The sequence below is a fragment of the Colias croceus genome, chromosome 3 (assembly GCF_905220415.1).
Source record: "Colias croceus chromosome 3, ilColCroc2.1".
NCBI classification, from domain to species: domain Eukaryota; kingdom Metazoa; phylum Arthropoda; class Insecta; order Lepidoptera; family Pieridae; genus Colias; species Colias croceus.
The window spans coordinates 3,495,131-3,515,988 of NC_059539.1; the positions used below are offsets into that span (position 1 = coordinate 3,495,131).

General features: G+C 33.9%; 1 protein-coding gene and 1 long non-coding RNA gene across 3 annotated transcripts in view; one reads left to right on the forward strand and one right to left on the reverse strand.

Moving 5' to 3' along the window:
- LOC123706201 (serine/threonine-protein kinase 26) overlaps positions 1–20,682 on the reverse strand; it is an 85,775-nt gene extending 65,093 nt beyond the window's left edge. For both annotated transcript variants that reach the window (XM_045655372.1, XM_045655371.1), the window contains exon 1: positions 20,216–20,682. In XM_045655372.1, the coding sequence (XP_045511328.1) occupies positions 20,216–20,227 (12 nt within the window). In that variant the 5' untranslated portion in view covers positions 20,228–20,682. The remainder of the gene's footprint in view (positions 1–20,215) is intronic.
- LOC123706203 lies at positions 11,134–16,436 on the forward strand. The gene is made up of 2 exons (XR_006753382.1): positions 11,134–11,600; positions 16,184–16,436. It is a non-coding gene; the product is annotated as an uncharacterized LOC123706203 (long non-coding RNA).
- Positions 20,683–20,858: the final 176 nt, after the last annotated feature.

Here is a 20,858-nt window from a genome sequence, read left to right on the forward strand (position 1 = left end):
TTCCATGTTCTATCTATAGAAGGAAAAGATAAAAGATTAACCATATAAAATGATTGTGCAAAATATTGTTCGTTGTTTTAAAAATAAAGGAAGTAATAGACATGCTCTTGCTAGAACGTTATGAAGCGGTATCAAATGGAATCGGTTTTGCAACAAAGAGATAAGTAACAGAGGTGTGTTCTAATTTTAATCATCTCTATATCTTTCGAATAAAAGTCGAATAAAAATCGCCTCTAAGGCAATATTTACCAATTATTTATAAACAGAGAACTGGATTACAGTAAAATTAAATACCTGTGTACGCTATAGGAAGCTGGATCTAGTTGCCAGTGCTTCAGCGCATAAATCGTCTAAACACAACAGTTCCAAAATTTATCGCCACGACTTAAGTATTCACTGTACGCGGAAATCGCCCGACTGTTTCATTTACCATTAAATAACATTGTTATTGGACGGGAATAAACGGCGATAGAAATACATTGAAACAGTTCCGATTCACCGCATACGTGCTTTTGATCGGTGGAGAATTGAGTTCGATAAATAGAGCTGTTTCGTGTTACATTCTTTTTATAACGATACAGCATATCGTTTCAAACTCGTCTAAGTAAACAACGAAAATGCAATGCAATGCAGTAAATTGTTTTCAACTGGTTGTGTGATTATTTTAAATTCGACAAAAAGTTCGCAAAACGGCATATTTCTAATAATTCTTTAATATTTTACAGACATACCAAAAAATAAAAAATACTCTTTATTTTTATTCTAACACTCACAATAAAAATAAAGATATAACATTGATTTAAAACTATTATGAGGCAATTACGTAACCATTATCTTATATAATCGTATAGGAGGTAGCAACGTTGACAAGTGAGCATTTTAGTATAGTTGGTTCTTTGATATGCTGTTCCTCTTGCTATTTCGGTTAGAGTCCGGGCTGTCTGGCTAGCCGCAGTGGTTGCGTTTAATAGTGCGCATCTTATCTGCACAGGAAAATATCCTTAATTTAAAGTCATTTTTTAACGCGTAATTTTTAATCTTTTGCCTTTAGATAGATCAATTAGACATACATTTTTTATTGCAAGACGTTTTTTTCGTTGTTAAATAGGTGCCAGACGCAATTTTTATTTCAAAATAATTAAAATATCATCGAAGTAAGTGAAATTCCATCAACATGAGTCCCAGTGAAGGATAAGTAATCACTGTGTTACTTATACTATAATTATATAATATTCATTTTACTATTTACAGTTTTTTTGCAACAATCTACCATATCGCCTCCTTTTCCCAACGAACCTTAAATAGGACGTTAATGTAAACTTGATAAAAACCAAATATCATCAAGAAATTAAAGACTTTTTAACGGATTTTAAACGCGATTTATTCATTGTATTATTTTCCCAAGTCTTTAATTTCAAATGTATAATATTCGCGTAAAATCAAACACTAGAAAATACAAATATCATCAAATTCATATTTATACCCAAAAGTGTAATAAATATGAAACCATCTATTAAAAATATTAGTTTACTAATTATTCAATATAAGTATTAAAAAAGGATAATACAATATAAATAATAAAGTTATTACTTACCTTTTAAGCGGACTCATGTTGATGTAATTTCACTTATTTCGATGACATTTTAGTTATTTTGAAATAAAAATTGCGTATGGCACCTATTTTACAACGAAAAAAACGTCTTGCAATAAAAAAATTATGTCTGATGGATCTATCTAAAGGCAAAAGATTAAAAATTACGCGTTAAAAAATGACTTTAAATTAAGGATATTTTCCTGTGCAGATAAGATGCGCACTAATAAACGCAACCACTGCGGCCAGCCAGACAGCCCGGACTCTAACCGAAATAGCAAGAGAAACAGTATATCAAAAACCCAACTATACTAAAATGACTTTTTTTTAAACGTTGCTAGCTCCCGTACCAAAACCACAAAGTAAACTATCAAAATCCGTGTGAACAAGAAAGAGCGTCATTAGCTTCGAATGATGTAAGAACTGTTATTGAAATGATCTAGTTATTAGACAGTCCGCACCTGACCATTGCGAGCACAAAACATCCCATTTGCGTCACATCGGAAACGCATTAAGTGAACGAGTACGGCGCCATGAAAGCGCAATATCCGACCGACACACCAACACCCGGTTGTTGCTGTATTAGCGCCGATATTAAACATCGTATGAGACCAATGACAACAAATCAACTTACAATCACTGGCTCGCCAGCCTTTCCATTCAACAAAAAGCCAATTTGCTATAACAACATTGACGTCTGAAGAATTTTCAAAAAAACGGACTTTGTGAAACACTGGCCAGAATCCCATAAAACTTAATTTAATTTTCTATAAAAGCCGCTTAAGGAAATTAAATCATTTTAATGTCATAACTTCGGACGATTCTCTAATAATCCCTAAAAGCTGTCCCTGTTAATTAATGTTAATTTACCGCTTCAAGCAGAAACTTAAATGATTTCAAAACTCTGCCTTCAAATTAAGCAATGGGCGATTCAATTAAGATCTACAAGCTTTGTGTTACTGCTTTAGGCTTTAGAGGCCGATTAAATTTAAGAACAGTTTTTACGTTGGTGTCCTGTTATAACATGAAAATCAAGCTTCGTTATTTTGTGTATTATTCATTGAAGTTAAATCGTATCGTTAATCGTACATAGAACTTAAACCGTAATTAAAAAATTCCAAAGATAAAATGTACGAACACTTCCATATAGCAGATATGTTCTTGAGCGTATAGAGATAAATCGGATGTTCCGCAAAAAGGAAGACCAATAAAATGTTCCCATTCCAACGGCGTCTTATTTAAGAGCTCTCGATTATTCAACGTGAACCGACTCGTGTGCATTGCATGCAGCGGCAATGGTCCGAAAACAGCTATTTCCACCTTGCGCCTCGCGAAGAAAGAGAAAATCGATGTTCCACCGACGTGCTCCTCCTGACGCTGTGTAACAACTGTGTTCGACAAACTGCAGGTGACGACATACGTGTTAAGACTGCTCCAGCGCTTCTACCTACTTCTAACTTCAAACAGAACTGAGAATTATAACCCAATTCATATGTATATTCACTATACGGATTCTTAGTAATATTACCCACTAGCTTCCGCCCGCGACTCCATCCGCGCGGAAAAATTAAGAAAAATTACGATTTACTTATTTTTTCTACGTATTTTTCCGGGATAAAAAGTATCCTATTTTATGCCCAGGATAATAAGGTATAATTATACCAAGTTTCATCGAAATCGAACCGTTAGTTTTCACGTGAAGCCTGAACATACAGACAGACAGACAGACAGACAGACAAAAATTTTTTTAATCACATATTTGGGCTTGGTATCGATCCAGTAACACCCCCTGCTATTTATTTTTTCAATATTTTCAATGTACAGAATTGACCCTTCTACAGATTTATTATATGTATATAGATTCTGCTTGCCAAATAGAAGATGCAAAAAGTAAACAATGTTTATACATGACATACCAACCCCGTAAGCATCCACTATAATTAATACAGGGTGATTGACATCCGAAAATGAGAGTTTGGTAGGCGACGAAACGAAGGGGTTGTATATTCGTTTCTCACCCCATCCATCACCGTAGAAAACTCGATAAGAAACTGTTAAGATACTTATACTAGTTATTAGTACTTCCATCTATTTTGGAATCATTATCCAGAATATCTATATAACTGCAATAAATAGTATGGGATGTTTACGACATAAAAAAGCTTCCGAAACATATCACCAAGTTTGTCAAAGTGAAGCTGACGACTGGGCCACTTTTGTCAATATTAATTTAAGCTACCATTTGACATGTGTACATAATTTGGGCAAGATGTAGACGGAAAGGAAGTATCAGTGTCTACTTTGATCACCATTTCAACATGTTAGCTGAAACGTGTGTAGCGACATCACCGTTATTAAAAACTAGCGGTCCGCCCCGGCTTCGCCCGTGGTACATTTTTACGTTTTCTCTCCATAAGAACCATCCTCGTACTTCAAGAAATGTAAAAAAAAAGAATTAACAAAATCGGTTCAGTTGTTCTCGAGTTACGCGCTTACCAACACATTTTGCGATTCATTTTTATATTATAGATGTCATCCATATGTATTTGTTAGACTTTCAATCGAAATTTCCATTCAGATTCACCAATACATATGTCGAAATAAAAAATAAATACATACAATGATAATAAAAAATTACAAAAAATGGAAAGACAAGTACATAATGCTGGACAAATATGACTACAATGTGTACTATACTATAATCTATATGGTACAAGCGACGCGACCTTAAAATACGATAGGTTATGCGGCTTACCACCGAGATGAAAGTTCACACTGTATCTCATTACCTAGGTGTTAGAAAGCGGAGCAACCAGCTATTATAATCTATTGATGTTTATAAATAACAGTAATTATGGGAACTTAATATTGTCATAATTATTTCATAATAACAATTGCTCTATGATGGCATTATATTGTATGCTTAATGATATTTTTTTCTCTTGTTAAATTCCATTAAAGTTAGTTGTAACGATATCCAATAGTTTCTTACAAAAATGATTTCCTCTGGGGCATTTTCTACTTAACTCAAGCTGAAGTAACATTGCTTCCGCATGAATAATACACTCCCGAAATGTGTTACAAAAAATATCCTCATGTGTCATGTTCAAGTCAGATTCGTGCACATATTTTCCTCTAAAGAAAATCTATTTACTCCTAAACAATACTGTGAATGAAAGTAATTTTTGAAAGTGGCCGCGGTGCGATCACGCAACCGAAGAGCCGATTAAATGGACGCAATCAGTATAAACTACAACGTTATCGCAATAATTATTTTACGAAATTATTACACATTTGTGTAGTTATTCGTCTTATATAATGACGGATTAAATTTTAAAGTAGATTTTTAAATACATTTTGTTTACTATTTAAATAATGTATGTAGAAATGAATTGCATACATATGTATTATTTTATATTATTGACTGCATTCTGAAAGGTATTTAATTAGTAAGTCATCCTTATGTACTTGATACTGATTTATACATACTTAATTTTAATGTCCATTCTTGTCATGATGCTATGTGTGCAGATTGAAAATACTCAACATCTGTACCAAAATTGGTAACTAAAATCAAAGGAAAAATTAAAATGCCGCTTAGCATAAAATATTTTTGATATTTAAAATGGCTACATCATCCAGGAAAATGCACTAAACGAGAAAACTTGTGTGTTTTAATAACGCCATTAACTAGTTTTATTCCTTGATAAAAAGCATCGTTTGTAAAAAAGCATCGTTTGTAAAAACGTGGTAATTTCCCAGATATTATTAGTGTAAAGTAATCTTGTAATAAAACTATTTCGTATCGACACTCAGAAACATTTCCACTAGTTTTTAATCACTTCATATCTAACTTATCTCTGTTATACCCGATAATCTATACTCTATAGCACCTGTGAATCATTAAGTGTAACTATGTGAACATTAGTCACTTTTATTTACAATACTAAAATAATTTAAGGATTTCCATTAATGAACCTAAGTATATATATAATTTAAATAAATGAACCTAATGAAAATGAGGAACGCGAGTTGTGTATATGATTTCTGTTACTATTCATCTTGGCAATCTTATTTAAACAATATGCCTAACAAACATTCAACGAAAGGTATTTTACACCTGATTTTATCTACAGTTGTATAATGTATATTCAATTAATTTTCATAATAGGGAAGCTTAGCGTTTCGTTCAGAAACCGGCATTCATTATCGACCTCCACCTAACGACATAGTAGGTAATTACATTCCTTACACTAACACAATCTATTGTAAGTGTTTGTGTAACGAGTAAACTATGAGTTAATAGCTTACTCAACACAAGCATTGCCGTGAGCGTGAAGATGGCACGGCTATTGAACAAACGGGGGACCTGCGCCCGCGCAGCGCAAGGTCACTGTGACATTACCGACCGGACAATTAGCATGAATTACTGCCATTTCGCAAAGGAGTTGTAAACAACAACACGGTGGAATGTATCGACAAATATGACAGATGTAAAACTTGTCTCAACTAATTATGATAATAATAACCTGTTTGTGAATGTGCACTGCGATTTGATATTTTTTATATTTGATATTTTTTATATTTGATTTTTTATCTTTATTTTTGAATTTGATATTTTTATCTTTCTCTTCTTTTGCAATACAACAAAACGTTTTGCTCTAGATTTCATAACAAAAAATTGCCTTCATGGTCGTAGAAATTTAGACAAATTAAAGCAAACCAGTAAAATAGCATGAAATATTTATCCTTGAAAGTTGGCAACTTTTACATTACCAACATTAGGTAAACTCTGATAATTTCTGTCACGAATTTGTAACTCCACGCTAACAGTAGTTTGTTTACTACGCACCTCTGCACAATATTTTTAGCATAAACAAAGAATCGCGTGTACTACAATAATCTATAAGGCCAAGGGCAGATGGGCACGCAGAAACAATTATTGCATTCATTATTTTATCATACCATTAGTTATTTTATTTCAGAAAATTCTTGACATTAAATGACCAGAGCCGGGGGCTTCCTAAGTTAAGCGCAAAGGAAAATGCTACTGAAATTGCAATATCATGACATTGAACATTCATAATTTGTGTTATTTCGTACTACAATACCTAGGTATTAGTAAGTTAATATTATAGACTCATAAGACATAGGCCGGGAAATATACGTCCTACTCCTAGTACCTAGTCTCACGCAGTGGTATGAGACAAAATATAATCAACTGCAAAATGCAAATACAATTATTTGGCCCGTCAATATATCATCTAATACCAAAGATCAATTAACAAAGCAAAAACTGAATGTAATCGATTTATTAAAATTGAATCGCACCGGCACGTGGACCCACTACATAATATAGTGATTACTTACAAAAAGCGCAATCAAAGGAAGATAGATGAGTTTCATGTGCAGGTCTGTGATTAGGAAGCCGCTCTCTTATTGCATAATATACTCGTATCGAACTAAGCAATCTATGTTATTTAGCACATTTATTGCCAAGCCCACCAAGACAGCTTCATTATAATCCAACGCTATATACTGACGCTGTTCCATATAGTAGGTAAACTGTATTTAATGTGTGATTTTTTAATAAATTTCCAACACTGTAATTTAATACTAATGTTTAACGTTTAAGCTTCATCCAAAGCTATGTAAATTGTAATTATTAATTTTTATAATTAAATTTCGTACGTGTTAAATATCAAACTCGTTTCTCGTTTCATGCTCGTTTCGGATCCAGATGACAGATCGTAATCACAATGCATATTTATTATAATCTTCTCAATTTCACATTGCATTAATATTTATTAATTATAAAAAAAATTCAATGTTTTCTCCACAAGTATGTGTAGAATTAAGTAGGTATTATGTATATTCGAACTTTCTGGCAGATACAATGGTTAACAGACAATAACTTAGAAGTTAAAACTTCTAACAACTATGTTTTATCAACTAACAAAAAAGTAATCTCGATCCCATGGGGCAAGGAACGCTGCCACCTCATCTGCCCTGACCCAATCTATCTGCCTCAATCCATACCTCACTAGGGAACAAGGGGAACAACAATATTTCTATTCGATTATAGACAGTCCAATTGTATGAATCGGCTTATAACATAAATGGTTGTACAAGTCTAAATATTTTTCATGGCAAAAGAAAGACCATTGTTTCCGCATCTTGAACAGCCGAAAATAAAACATTTATATTCAATTCACTTCACTCGAATTGCTAAAAGTATAATCTGATTTGTGTTCAATCCCGGAAATTTAGCCTTATACAACCGTATCGCGATTTATTGGGGAAGCCTAGAAACCTTTTAAATTATAAAAAATAAATGCGAAAGTCCAACTTGCGTATTGCTTACCTACACGATTTTATACATAAAAATATTTTGCTCTACATTTTCACCCCATTACTATTTCGTCATGAATTCTAAATAGTTAATTAAATAATAAAATATGTTGGTATGTATGTATGTATGTATGTATGTATGTATGTGTGTGTGTCTTCTTAGAGATATATGACGTCATAATCGTAACGTTCGTATGCTTATAAGTTACTAGCGGTCCGCCTGGCTTCGCCCGTGGTACATGTTTACGTTTTCTCTCCATAAGAACCATCCTCGTACTTAAAGGAATATTATAAAAATCGAAATAGGTCCACCCGTTCACGCGTGATGCCGTTAAAAAGTAAATATGGATTCATTTTTATATAATATAGAGATAATTCAATAACATTTACATCTTAATTTCTAATATCTTCCAACTTTGTATTGAACGTTTTATCTATATGCCAAGTTGATCGTTATTTTACTGGTGATATTAGATTGTAAAATTTTATTGGTCAGTGGTCATATTGTACATAACTGTACCAATGTGTGTAATACCAGGTATATAACTTGCAAAGAAATGTTTAAAAACATCACTCACAAAGTTTCACATAAACAATTTATAAATAGTAAGAGACAATAACTGCTTTGATTTATTGTTCTTAATTACCTTTTCGTGACCTTCGATATTGCGAATGGTCTGAAAAGAAATTGGGAAATTAAAATATTTTATCGTACAATATCATAACTTTTACTTGCTTACGCGATATACCATATTAAACATAATGGTCGAGCATGTAAAAACCCCTAGCAATTTATGTCATCAATAAATTATAAGTGGCGACTTGTTAAATGGTTTGTAAGTAGGACAAAAAAGGGGACGGTGGGGTTCCTGCGATTCGGCTAAAACGAATGGTGACAAAACCTTACCCCACCACCTCTCACCCGCAGGTCAAAGGTCAATTATGGCATTTAACACTGCATTTTACAATTTTTCACCAAATCCATATTCTTTGCCATAGCCTCAAGGTGGTTTATTATTAAGTTTAATTTTTAATTTGAATCATTTTCGATCGAATTAGAGGCCTTTTTACTGTATCTATGATTATTATTAGAGAAACTTTATTTTCTCTAAGCAATATACTTATTACTGCTAACATAATGACTTATTATATTAGCAGAAATACTCAGTAGAGTCACTGGGTCCACTTTAGACACCAAAAATATACCACCAGACTGCTCACTCACCAGGGTGTTCACACAGCACACATCCTCTTCACTACAACTAAACTACTTAGGTTGCACTAGTATTTATAAACGATCGTTTCGTTGGCTTCACGTCACAGTCAAAGGGTAACTTCATTCAAAAAGGTTAAATATAAATGCACCGTTGTCGGTTGTACTTGTACTGTACCTACTGGCAATTTATTAACAATAGCGTCGACGGAGTTTGTCCGCAACTCTGGAATTATGCACGATTCTATACACAAAAGCTAACTGTTAAATTTTGTCTCTCGTTACCCAAAATTTTTAAGGTGCGTTTCGTTTAAAATTAAATATAAATCACACAAAGTGGGGTATAAATTAGAATGTGAGATTAATACATATTGATACATAATTAATTTGAACCTATATGATGCAATGTGATTGTTAAAATATTGATGTCAATTATAGTAGAGCCATTTTAATAGGCAACATTTGACAGTTCAACAAAATTCAACAACGTAACCTAGTAACGACGACATATAATAACATGATATTTCGTTTTGTTAGAACTGCACATTTGCTTAACTTTTTTCAATTACGATTACGTTTTTATAATAATAATGACCGATAGAAGTTAGTTTAAGATTTCATTTTACTGATAAACCATCCTAAACATAATAAACAATTTCTGAATTGAAGAACTGACGTCGCTACAATTTTGTGTCAATAAACCTTTTTTCTTTTTAAATACTAGAGACGTTACTCATAAAATCGAAATCTGACATCTAGAATCGAATGCATTGATTACTTGTGAATAAAAATCATCATAAATTAATAAATTCGATTGACAAATGTTTCAAATCCGTATCGATTAATACACTTTAATCGATGTTTTTAAGCAGGTTACCTCTCTTCGAAGATAAAATTGATAGACGTCAAATGTTGCCTATTAAATTGGCTCGAATATAGGTACTTTCCCAAAATTTAAAACAATAGAATTTGTAATAAACAAGGTAGGTAGGTACATCGATAGTTGAATATGTAAATACTTTACTTTATTCATAGTTTCCTATGAAGTTGATTGTTGATAAATCCGGGTCAACGACCTATGCGCACGACTGCCTTACTGAAAATGTTTTAAATCGACAAGATGACTAACAATAATTTTGAATAGACTTTTTATTAACACACTGCACCACTACGACCACAGTAGTAGTAAGTAAATAAATTAGTTGGCATAATATAATGATGGAGTTAAATCTACAATTGAACCACATTTATAAAAGTAAATCAGATAAAAATTATCGCGCAAAAAACCTTTTGTTCGACGTGTGTGAATAACAATCGTGGTAAATATAATACGTATAGAAATGTGCAGATAAAAAATAAAAATGTCCTTTTAAAAAATAAATCGCAAATTGCAATTTCCTGAGAGTAGACGAAACAAGTTTATGTTTCGTTAGCTACAGTCAAGTTTAACTTCTTTGTTCTGTCAACTCCAGTCCAAGGATTTATTAAAGACTTGACCTTACATGTTTTGTACAGTACACGCTGCACTGTAATAATTGAAACAAGAAACTCTCGAGTGATTTAAAGTCTATAAACTCACGCACGGGCAATTAGGCGGTTTCTGAATACAAATGAAATTTTCTACAACAATGACACAGAGCCAGGGCTAAAACAATCCGGGTATATTTTACGGATTAGGTACTTCTAGACATGATCAATGTTTTTATTCCAATGCTCCTATTTCATTTATAAATGTGAAGTCGTAGTTTCACGCTTCGTGTATTTGAAATGGGATATGTAAACGCATGGAATATATCCTAACTACCAAGAGTTTTAATAAAATATAGTTAGTAGTATCGGAATGCAAACATTGAAGCCGTCGTCGACATTTACAAAGCTTATTTGGTTTGCCTAACGCAACCAATTGCGGGGGACACGTCTGAATGCGCCTTGCATTGTTGCCTCGATACAAAATTCTATTATGTGTCCTTCTAAAACACACAGCGTTGGATGAAGAAAGCAGTCTATGAATCCTATATATCTCTATGCAAATTGGGTCACCTTACCAAATATCGATGGATCTTTCACCTCACTAGCAAGAGCGCGTCCCTAGTATGGCATCTGTCATCATCGCCTTTGAAGCGCTGTCATCTTCCAAGCTCCATAGCGTTTATGAATTCGTGCGCAATAACATCGCGCAGAATATAATTCTCGAATTCGAATATATATAATTATAATTCTCGAATATTAAGTGTGATAAAACACACACGCGTTAAATTTTAGTGTTTTTCTAGTGAAAGACGGAATTAGTTCCAATATGAAACACAAAAGACCACGTTGTCGGAAGAAAATTCGAAAACCGGTGCTTTGGTATGTATAATAGTGGCGGGAACTCTTTTTCGTCCTCGGAGGACGAGAGAAGTAATGGTTCGTCACTGCCCAAGAGACCGGGAGACGAGAAATTCCGTAAGTACAATCAAACTTGTCAGAACATGTCCGGACTCGTGCATAGATTTTCATCCAGCACGTGGCATACATTTCACAGTATTTGGACACAAATACATCAATATTTAGATGTAGGTAATTAATAAAACACAATGCATGCCTATAATGAGATCACTACATTATCATCGGGTTTCTTTATCATACACAGGCACATTGGTTACTGTGTCAAGTATTGCTTTTAACCAGACTTGTGAAATAGCGTTAGGCTACCTAGGTAGAAGGTACTTAGGTATAAGGAATCCGCCGTGATCCCCTCTGGCTAACGAGCCCCAGCACTCAGCAGGTAGTGAGGCATCTCAATCACTTTGACCATTCAATTGTAACTACCTCAACAAAAGTGAGTACCTACTACTTAGTGCCCACTGACTACATAAATAATTCAAGACAATTAAGATGTACTTAGATTTTAGATAGTTAGTTACAAAACCTGTCTATCACAATATTCTAAAGAGAAGAAATTGTTAATTAACTATTTTAATATTATTTCAATATTGATACATGTCACATATAGATTTTACATTACTTATTATAGGATATGATATAGAGTGTATAATATGAGCAACAGTCTCACACAATATTCAGTAGGAGCTACTTATTACTGCAAGTTGAGATTACCTAATTTATCTTACGGTAAATAATTCTTAACATAAGGAGCTTATTTTCAGAGCCAATTGATACCAGAATAAGCTTTGATTCTATGGGTACTTATTTGAATAGTAGTGAAAAATCATAAGAAATAGACATTGCAGATTATAAGAGGTAGATATGTTTATATACATTATCATCATCAAGGACCCATATTTACTGTATCCCCGAACAGTTGAATGAGATCATTCTTGGTTATAATGTTACCGATGATAATGTTGTTTATCTAGTTCCTTTCTTACTTAAGTGAAAGAGCTTGCCTTAAAATTAACACTCAGGTGTGATAACAATTCTATAATATCAACAGTAAAGTAACCAAAATCTTTGTATTTTTTATTTGTATCTTCTACAAAAATATGTACTGAAAATATGTACAAGGCGTCCTTAGCCATGATTAGCTTAGTATGGTTATGCTGAAAGAACTGTGTCCAGAAAGACCCAGAAAAATATATGCCATACTTACATTCAGATATGCTTCTGGCAATAAGAGCTGATGGCTCCGCCAGGTTGATATTCAACCTGAGACACCTAAACACCTAGGTATTAACCAGGTAATTTTGATACATATCACAGATTATAACGGTAATTAAATTTTTACAAAGCCAGGATTGTCTTGTAAAATTAGACATCATTGGTAACAGTAATGAGATTCTCACAAGGCCAGGATTGGCTTGTACAATCAGGCATCATTGGCCTATTTTCTGCCTGCATATGGCAGCCATTTCAAATGGTCGCGGAGACCCTACAGGCTGGAGGTGCCCTCCTTCTGTTTTACTTAAGCTATTAAGTTTTGGTCTATTGAGACCGTTGCAAAATTAACTTCACAGGTCTTGTAGACTGTGAGGATTTTGGAAAAGCTTAATTGGCACTACAGCCACATAAAGTGCCTTCTGATTTAGATGGACAATTATCTTTTGGGTCTACCATGACTAATCCAATTTAACTTCACAGGTCGCGGAGACCATGGAGGTTTTGGTAAAGCCTGATTGGCAGGACTATTCCAATTCAACTTCACAGGTCGCGGAGACCATGGGGGTTTTGGTAAAGCCTGATTGACAAGACTATTCCAATTCAACTTCACAGGTCGCGGAGACCATGGAGATATTGGTAGAGCTTGATTGGCACTCCAATCACAAAAAGGGCCACAGCCCTCTGATTTAGTTAAACTATCAGGATTATTCTAATAATTTAACTTCACAGGTCTCGGAGACCATGGAGATTTTAGTAAAGCCACAGAATGAGCTACAGCCTTTTAGTTAGACAATTATCTTTTCGTCCACAAGGATTGTTCCAATTAACTCTACAGGTCCCGGAGACCATAGATATTTTGGGAAGGCAGGTTTGGCACATCAATTACAAAGTGTACATTGTAAGCCTGGATACTTGTGCCTCATGTGTGATACTATAGAAATGTCTGTGTTATTGCCAGTCCCAAAAGCCTCAAAGATAGAGCATACTGTGGTAGTCATTAAAAGGACCATGTCTTGCACTAAATAAGAGTTGCAGACAGTTCTAGACATCTAACACTGAGAGGACTGTACAGTTGTCGCCTCCAGGTATTTCTCTAGAGTTTCGCGCACAGGAGACCAAGAGAGAAAGGCTTTCCCTCTACATGCTATACAAGACTTAAGAGTTGTGGAAAAGAAACATAAACAGAAATGTAATAGTCTTTGTAAAAGAACAAGTTTCTCACTTCCTAACTACAGATACCGCGGATGCGGGCTGAGTAGGACATCTGAACAGTACTTACCTGTCAGAGAAATGGAGAGGGAAGCAGGGGACTTGGCATTAGAACTTCTGACTTATATGTCGTGTACCAGATATGCAATAAAAGTGCTTCTGAGTAAATTGCAAGGGGCGCACATCCTGTAGCCCAAGCTATCAATCAGACTTTGGTCGCCCACATACAAAGGTTGCTGACTCTCTTAGCTCTTACAACTGAGTAACTGTACCTAGCTGAAAAGTTGAGAATAACTCTTGGCACGCTTCCAGGACGCCTAAATGGCCTTTGATTTAGATTGCCTCTCAAGAAATCAACCTGTACCGGAGTGGCTTCTCCTACCTTGTACAACAGGAAATATAATATTTCGGAAGCTCCTGATATGGACCATTTCGCTACCCAAAGGAATGCTTTAGTGCCAAGGCATATTTGCCAAAGCCTGCTCCGAATTTTGCGACATCTGCAGTCGTTGATGGAGCTGACGCCTAGACTGAATATTCCCTTTCAAGGGTAATCCTCCAAGTGCACTAGCGCACCTCGCACCCCGGGACCGGGGCAGATACATAGCACCCAAGGGTGGCTTATGGTTGATATAATAAATAATAATAATATACGGGCATTTGTCCGCAACTCAATGTCAAGCGCCTAAAGATGGCTTATGGTTATTGACTATTATGGTTATATATGGTTATTGACCCGGAAGTCATGAGCACTCAGACCATTGGTGAATGGCCTTACGGCCTTATGGCCCCCCAACTGCTCAGTCAGAAAAGGGGGGGGGGGAGGGGAGAAAACAGCCCATTGTAAAGCAAAGGAGAAAGAGCAGTTAAGTAGTGGTGCCCCTCCACAGTGCCAACATATGACCCTCCAAGCAGGAGGTGACTTTCATAATGCAATGCTAAAAAAAAAAAAAAAAAAAAAAGAATGCATGTAATCTAGTACACAGGGATTCTATTTTATTGGCTTAAGTCTATCATAAGCAAGCTGACCCTGTTCATGACATGAACATGACTTCTGAAAACCTCAAAATACAGTTTTTTATCACAGCAAGATAAGATTATAACCTGACCTGAATTTGGATATTAAATGGATACAACAACACATTATCCATCAGGTGGTCGGTTGTGAGGAAACTCAGACACATAGATATGCCCAGTGACCCATGTGGAAAGGTTGGTTCAAGTAACAAAGGACTGATTTTCAATCTTAAAAGTAGATAATTGATTCTTATCTATAAAGGGGCGGACCCTTTAACCTTGCAACACAAACCTTTATCTCTGGCTAGTTAAGGTCCCTCCAGATCTTAAAGACAGTAAACGTAGCAGCCCTGTCCAGCAGTGGCTTCAAGAATGTGGTAAGGGCACCAACCCGTGGAGGCAGTGGAAGGACCATACAGTCAACTATAAAAGTTTTACTGTCAATCAGTCAATTTAGCCAGTGCCAGTGAGTCTGGTTTACTTTAAGGTAACCTGAAACTGTTTAATTTATTATTTAATTCAGTGTAATTAATTTAAGATCATAGTAATGATCAATGTGTAACAAACATGCTTAATGCTTAAGGTACAGTTGTGTTAACATTGCTTATTATAGTTATTTTATATACAGATGTTATTTACTGTAGTATTTAGCCTTAGAGGCTCCATTGTTTATCCTTGGTGACATTGATCTTCCTTTGAGTTATAATTTTTAAAATTTTATTTTTATGTTATTATTTGAACTTTGATTTGTATCAAAGATATAGAGAAATAATTAAGCAGTTCTTAGGTTCTAAGACTTAGTTCATTAGTATTGGCTTATTGAGAAGATTATCTGAGGAGAATAATTTAAAATTTAGAGGATACCTATATGGTTAGTTCTTACAATATGAAAGAAAAACAATTTTTGTTGTTATTACATAACCCCCTTGTATTGTTTTTAGAATTTAAAATATAACTTTATTTTACAATACAACAGGTTCATTTAACATTCTGTAAGGAATGAAATTTAAGTTGTTAATACAGCACTTAGGTATTACAATATTAACAAGATAATTTATTTTCAACATAGCGTTTGTATGTCTTTCTTCACCAGCAGATATCAAACACATCTTCATCCAACGCTGTGTGTTTTAGAAGGACACATAATATTGATGTTTTGCATTAAAACAAAACATGTATTATGTGTCGAATAAAACACACAGCGTTGCAGTTTACTGCTTGCTGATGAAGATGCTATGGAGCTTGGAAGATGACAGCGCTTCAAAGGCGATGATGACAGATGCCATACTAGGGACGCGCTCTTGCTAGTGAGGTGAAAGATCCATCGATATTTGGTAAGGTGACCCAATTTGCATAGAGATATATAGGATTCATAGACTGCTTTCTTCATCCAACGCTGTGTGTTTTATTCGACACATAATACATGTTTTGTTTTAATGCAAAACATCAATATTATTCCTGAGCCATAACAGTTCAAGCTGAGCTGGTCATATGTGCCGAGTTTACACTGATGTACGGGTGCAACCGGAGGCCCTGTGAGGAAACCACGGCCCACATAGATAACGCTAGTCACAATACAAACATCACGACCACGACGTTTGTTTTAACGTGTACAGTACTCCAAAACTAATAATGCGCATGCAAATCTTCGTAATTGTCGTATTTCCAAAATGTATTTCATTTGGCTAAACAAATTTTACTAAATTATGCAAGAAGAAAATGCATTTCACCACTCTATATACATATCGTCTTCGGACGCTCCGAGCATATGACAGTTACCGAACTTTGACGAAGATTTCTATGCGCATTATTCACTTTTGGAGTACTGTAGATGGTTCCGTTTTTTTCGCTTCAACGTGTAAAAAAGCTGACTCATAGAAGCTTACAAAATGATCATTAATCCGCATTAATAAATGTGCAATCATTGTAGGTATCCCATGGAATTCCGAACGACACTCGACAATCGACATTAGACGCTCGACAATTATTAACTACACAGATTAAATATGTACCCTCTATTGATAAAAACGTAATAACGTGTAGTCAATTAACTTGAGCTGACTAGGGCACGCAGCGGAATCACATCTTGTCCGTTAAAGACGAAATCATTGACGGCTCGCTAACAGGGTCAACAAGTACGCATTTTATAAACTAGTTACAGTACAATCTGACCTCCGAAAATGTAATAGTGGGGTCTCACGATAACCGCCTCAGCGGCCGAGCCACGCACACGCTCTCCTACGAATAACAATTGTATCGTGGGAAACCGCAAACAAATGTTACAATTACGAAATGATATCGCTAATGTAAAGTTTACCGAATGTACCGCATTATATACAAATATTACGCTATTTTTTACCCGACTACGGCAAAGCAAAAGGAGGGTTATGATTTTGACAGGCTATGTATGTATGTATGTATGTATGTATGTATGTTCATCTGTTCCCTCGTAACGTCTAAACTACTTATCAGAATTTGACAAATGACATATCATTAGAAGCGTCTTAATTGTCCGCTGGTTATAGGCTATATGGGGTTTCACAAAATCTAATGTGGCGTCCTCTATCGGACAAAACATACAGAGTAAAAAAATTAAGTTAAGATAAATATCCCGTGTTTGGTATCATTTGAAAGCGCTTTCCTTGTACATTTTGAATATATATATATTACTAGCATTTGCTCGTGACTTTACCTGTATTCATGGGCTGATTGCATATAATTCACATCTTTTCGTCCATAGCTTCTTTATTAGTTCATCAGTTTAACTTTTGTTAATATTATGCCCCCAAATACACTTTAACACCAAAATAGTACAAATAATATAAAGTGAAAAAACTAAAACCCAACTACGACAATAACCGGCGCTGAAAAAGTATAAAACAAGATTTCAGAATACTGAACTGAACAAAGTTGCTAATGTAGTTGCAAGTAAATGGACACAGTAGACTCTACCAAGATGCCTTCGTTGTAAATTGACAATAATGTCATACAATACTATTCTGAAGTATGCAATATTCCACTATGTAAAGATAAATTTTCATGTTTGGAAAGGCGTAGTCACACGTTACATAATATACCTATCTACCGTAGCACTTCAACAACGTGTGACTACGCCTTTCCAAACATGAAAATTTATCTTTACATAGTGGAATATTGCATACTTCAGAATAGTATTGTATGACATTATTGTCAATTTACAACGAAGGCATCTTGGTAGAGTCTACTGTGTCCATTTACTTGCAACTACATTAGCAACTTTGTTCAGTTCAGTATTCTGAAATCTTGTTTTATACTTTTTCAGCGCCGGTTATTGTCGTAGTTGGGTTTTAGTTTTTTCACTTTATATTATATTTACTGTTATTTCCTGTACAAATGAATGGAAATAGGTGCATATTGGAGCATATTCAACATATTTAGTAGAATTCAAGTTACAGATACACAACACAGCATGTATTGTAAAAAACTAAATAATTACTACTGACAGAACTAGGTACATAGTTATTTGACCATTATTTAATTACCTGTCTGATACTCATTACTGTACTTACATCACTAACTATACTGATCCTAATTTTATCATTCATAAATTGAATAGTATTTAGTATTTACTAAAGGTATTCAACTAATTAGTGATGATTTAATTCCACAAAGTCCAAGTCGAATAGAAAAATACTATGTTTTGGACAATCGGTATTAAAATCTGTATTGTATAAATCACTAATTCTTGAGAATACCTAAGCACATCTTTAAAGAAGTTTGAGTTTATATTGCATTGCCATAGCAGAAAGAAATAGAATTTGTTGAACCAACATCCTTATTTCAAAAGAATTTACCATATTATTACATTCCAATGTATTACCACTTTTCTTGCGAATAAATTCATTTCATTTAATTTCATTTCTCAATACAATAAGTGTTATTTAAGTTTATGAATAATTCAACCATTCTTATATACCTACCTAAATCATAAAAATAACAGAATCAGTATGTAAAGTATTTGTTGCATAGTCAGAACATGATCTAAAATTTATACCATGATTCTAGAGTTGTCGATATGAAACAAGTATTGAAAATACTATCTATATAATTACAAATGAATTAAAAAAAATAGCTTTTTATTACTCATGGATTAAATAAATATTTATTTATAGTTCCACTAACTTTAAACTTATAACATTAGTTTAATAAATGGAAACATTTAGTTTCGTTTTTATTTATTTATTTATTTATGCTTTATTGCTCAAGATAAATTACAAAATGAGACTTAGCCTAGGATACATTACAACAAACGGCGGTCTTATCGCTAAATAGAGATTTCTTCCAGACAACTAGTTGTACAAAGAGAAATTAAGTAAAGGATAGGAATAGGGCAGAGCACAAATAAATATATACATACAAAAATAAAATAAATAGGAAATAAAAATAAATAAAATAATAACAGCATAATATACAAGCCACAAGAATGAGATAAATAATATACATATGTTCACAAATATATACATACATACTTATGAGAAAGAAAAACTCATACTTAATTTATCAAAATATACTGAAATTATTTTCTCGAATAACACACCTGTGTTCCTGAGTATATCAAATAATCCAACAATAATTTCTTAAAGATAAAATTATCATACAAAATAATGATAACTATTTATTGTAATTCTAAATATAAAAAAAAGTTTATTACATTTACTGATAAATTAAATGTTCAAACTATCAATATTCTATACAAGATAAGATGTATCACATATTTATATTTGATGATGCAACTAATGATGTTACTATTAAAATATTTATTCTAAAAGCAGGCAAATTTATCGAATTATCTGATTAATTATTGTCTCTCCATTTTTTGTTTTATAAAATAAATCTCTTCATTCATTTATATGAGTTAAAAACTTCACTATCAACCAGAAGTTGTGTTTATCTAGAGATATATAGATATAATAAATTCTATGAAATTATCAATTATCAGTAGAATCACACATTCTTTGTGGGATTTACAGTTGATAGTAACAATTGCAAATATACTGACTGTGGCTGCAAAAAATTGTATCACATGGTTACACATCACTGATTAAACTGTCCACCGACTTCAATAAATAATTTTCACTTCAATGAAGCTGATACAATTTAAAATCTAGTAACTAAGACAATTATAAGTATAAATAAAAAATAGGACGAACGATTTTTTATTCCACTTAAAATATAAAACAAACAAGTTATCTTACCTCACAGGCCATCACTCCTGTCGAGTCCGACCTTCTCAATGTAATTTATCACGTTCTATCAAAACAAATAGTTCACGCTTTTGTTTCCCAACATTGAAAACAGTCCCGACATCTAACATCCCCACGACACAAAAACATCTAAACTCTGTAGCTTCACTCACTGCGCAAGAACAAAATTTTAACTCGAAAACGAAAACACCTGACCGAATCACAAATCACTGAAAAAAACCAACATTCCTCAGGTGGGATAGATGCACATCTAAGTTATAAATTATGCCAAAATCCCGAAATCTGAACAAACACTTCGCGACTTTTTAAATTTATATATTGTTTGTAAATTCAAAAATATTTAAGAAACCAAAACGACAAATGACATCAATTAATGTGTGTTGAAGTAACACGAAGCGAACGATCAACCGGAGATGAACTCGCCATCTTGCTTTCATGTCATATTCAGGGGCACCAACTGCACGGAAAAAGACTGTCAAGTGCTATCGGATACGACAACATAACGACATGATGCGTGAAGTTAGCCGTGGTATTGCCATGTGTAGGTCGTAGTGGTCGTAATGACCTTTTCAATAATTTTCATACCATTCACTGATTCCGCAACACCCAAAACATGTTGTAATAATTATTTAAT